At 59.2% G+C, this 3128-nt stretch overlaps 1 protein-coding gene across 1 annotated transcript in view; it reads left to right on the top strand.

Moving 5' to 3' along the window:
- Window positions 1–1678: 1678 nt before the first annotated feature.
- The window catches only part of LOC105001083 (melanoma-associated antigen D4), a gene marked incomplete at its 3' end in the record, with an annotated part of 7303 nt that continues 5853 nt past the window's right edge, over window positions 1679–3128 (top strand). The window contains exons 1-2 of the mRNA XM_010857200.1: window positions 1679–1791; window positions 2749–2959. Coding sequence (XP_010855502.1) covers window positions 2750–2959 — 210 coding nt within the window. The remainder of the gene's footprint in view (window positions 1792–2748; window positions 2960–3128) is intronic.

The raw sequence follows: 3128 nt of genomic DNA, 5'->3' as shown, positions 1-3128 counted from the left end.
CGGCATTTTCTATTAGCGCACAGCGGCTCGTCAAGACTTTCACTTCTAAGGTCTGGTCACGTCGTACAGAAACGTGTTACACAAGAAGGGCTGAGAGACACAAGCAGCTAGCTGACAGGGAAGGTTGCTATGCAACAGCTGAGGAAAGCCATCCAGCCAGGCAGAACTGATGTTGGTCACTGGAGAGTAAAAGCTCTGGTCCTAGCAATAGCTTCCATTCAGACACAGGGGTCCTAGAGAGGCTGATATAAAAACGAATATAAAAGTCCACTATGTTAGTTTGTTTAAAAAAAAAAAAAAAAAAAGAGGGGCAATTTGAAATGGGAGCATAGGACTTTCTTCAGTGATTCTGGAGCACGTGAGCCCTTGGGTGGGACCCCAGTAAGTTCTCTTTTTGCTTCCCATTTTGCATATTGAGAAACTAGGCTCAGAGATGTCCAGTGACCCGAGTGGGCTCACACAGCTAGTGACAGACTGACCCAGCACTCCGTCCCTGGAATTTGGAAGTCCAGCCGAGAGCTTCTATCCACAAGACCACAGCTGCCCCAGGCCCCAGCCATGGAAGGAACCAGGCCAAACATTTACTCTGAATCAGGGCTTGCCATGACTCAGACACACAAGTGCCTGATTGTCCTGGCCGCTCCAGCAGGCACCAGGAAGGCCTCAGGGACAGCCCATTTGTGCCACTCACAGCGAAGGGGCCTGACAGTCAGAGCGGGGAGTGGACTCCAAGGAACAATTCGCACACCTGGATGGACCCACACAGAGCAGGCAAGGGGTGGGCCTGGGGCCCCCTACCTGCTCCCCCTGGGATGCAGAGCATGAGCTTACGTCTCAGAGAGCGGAAACCCAGTTTGTTGGGACAGATGTTCACAGGGCAGGGGAGGTGGAGTGGATCTGCTGGTCCAACTGAAGAGGGGAGGGTGCCTCGATCCCCGGGGCCAGTGCTAATGGAACACGGGTTTTGGAGTCAGGAAGACCCGAGCCCAAACGCTGCATTTTCACCTCACTGGCTCTGTGGCCTTGTCGAGTGAGTTCAGGGCAATGCGTCTGTCTGTGCCTCAGCTTCCTGATCTGTAAAATGGGGATGCTGACATCCACTACCCAGGGCTACTGTGAGAGGAAGATAATGCCCAGCACACACAAGCTGCCCGAAGAGTGGTTGGGGAAGCGGATGTTCCCAGTGTGTCTGGGGGCTCTAGACACGGATAGTGGAGAACACACAGGGAACTGGTGTCCTCTCGCCATTTCCATTTCTCCTGTTGCAGTTACCGACCGGGCTAGAGACCTCTGTATTGGTGACCTAGGGGTCATTCATGCTGGGGAAGCAGGGCTCAGTGTACTCCAGACCACACCGGAGGAGCTTAGAGGCAAGCGGGAGGGCAGGGCTGAGAAGCATTGTGCAAAGGTGGGGGGACTGAGGGTATGTGATGGATGGGTTGGAACCGCAACACAGGGCGTGCGTGCCCGCGTCCCCGGTCGGTGTCGCGGGGGCGGAGGGGTTGACGGTGAGGGGAATCTGGCGGGAGGGAGAAAACGCCCCCACCCCACCCCGCCCACCCACTGGCGGAACCGCATGCGCACAGGGGACCTGGTGGAAAAGGCTTTTGTTGGGAGAGCGGGCCGGCTGGAGGGGTCCGCGCATGCGCAGGCTGCCCAGCCGCGGGGGGTGGGGGGTGCGGGGAGAAAAGGGGCGGGGTGGTGGGAGCTGCTGTGCTGGCAGCAGTAGGCGAGGGCGCGGCTGCGGGGTTCCTGGTGCTGAGGACGGACGCCATTGGAGCCCCAGGGAAGGTAAGGATCCAGCCCTAGACAGGACCGGGAGAGGGCAAGTGGAACCGGGTACGCTGTGCCCTTCCTCCCCACCCCACCCCCGCCCCCGGATGTGAACAAAGCCCAAGCACGCAGTACTTGAACCCCGTTAGACCCGTGGTCAACAAAGGAGCCGCCCCCTACCATGACCACCAGACCCAGGCTCCCCGACTCGAGCCCTGCTTAACACCGGAGCCCACCATCTGAACACCTTTAACAGACGCGTGTGCTCCGTGCTGAGCTGCCTTAGCGCGGAGGCCCCACCCCCACTCCAACCATTCTGAGATCGGTGCAACCCAACTGACCGCTTTGCCGCCTTCCCCGAGTTGCGATCCTGGCCTTTGAGACCTCCAGCGCTTCCAGTTCGAGCCTCACCTAGTCCGAGGACCGCCCCCCGACCCGCACCCCACTCCATCCATCTTGAGCCCTCCTGTATGAGCCCAGCCTAGACCTGAATCACCTGAATCCCCTCCACTGCGACTTAGAGGGCCCCTGGGATTCATTTTCCCAGAGCTTCCAGCGGTCCCCGTTGTCTGAGCCTTCTCATGTCTTCTCCTCCCCAGCATCCTGGCCGTTAAATCGAGGCGCTTTATTTCCCCTGTCTCAAAGCATCTCTTATGGGACTCTCTGGACCCAAGCCCGCCAGTCCACCCCTTGTTCCAATCCAGCCGCTGGTCTGGGGAGCCTGTGTGACCTAAACTCCCCTTTCAGTGCCGGGTCTCCTCCGACCTCCTCTGTCCTTCTCCTAGGGCTCTGTCTCTGAGGGAATCTACCCCAGCAGCCCTCACCCCCGCCCCAACCTTACACTGCCTGGGAACCCGGTGACTGCAGCCCTCCACCTCCTGAGAGATCCCGCCTCCTGCTGGATCCCGCCCCCTCCCCCTGAAGAGGCCTCCTCATCCCTCTCAGGCTGAGCCCTGTTCTCCTTGGGACCCCCAGCATGGCAGAGGGAAGCTACCGCAAGGAATCTGAAAGGTACAACGTTGAAGACATGGACGAGGGTAGTGATGAAGTCGGGGAGGAAGACATGGTTGAAGGCAACGACTATGAAGAATTTGGTGCTTTCGGAGGCTACGGCGCCCTCACCAGCTTTGACATCCGCATCCTCAGAGCCTTTGGGAGCTTGGGTCCAGGCTTTCGCATCTTAGCGGTGAGGCCCCTCCTCGGCCACCTGCTAGCCCTGGGCCTTCTCTCTTGTGACGTCAGGGAGGATGGGAGGAGGGGGCCGATGAGGGCTGGAGTTGAAGGGGGAAGGACTGCCCAGCTTGCCCCAACCTTCCCTCTCCTACTGGGAGCAGCGGGGGGAGGGGGGAGGGGGT

The sequence above is a fragment of the Bison bison genome, unplaced genomic scaffold, assembly GCF_000754665.1.
Source record: "Bison bison bison isolate TAMUID 2011002044 unplaced genomic scaffold, Bison_UMD1.0 scf7180017864378, whole genome shotgun sequence".
NCBI classification, from domain to species: domain Eukaryota; kingdom Metazoa; phylum Chordata; class Mammalia; order Artiodactyla; family Bovidae; genus Bison; species Bison bison.
The sequence above is the reverse complement of the archived record's forward strand: the minus strand, read 5'-3'. Positions and strand labels throughout refer to the sequence as shown.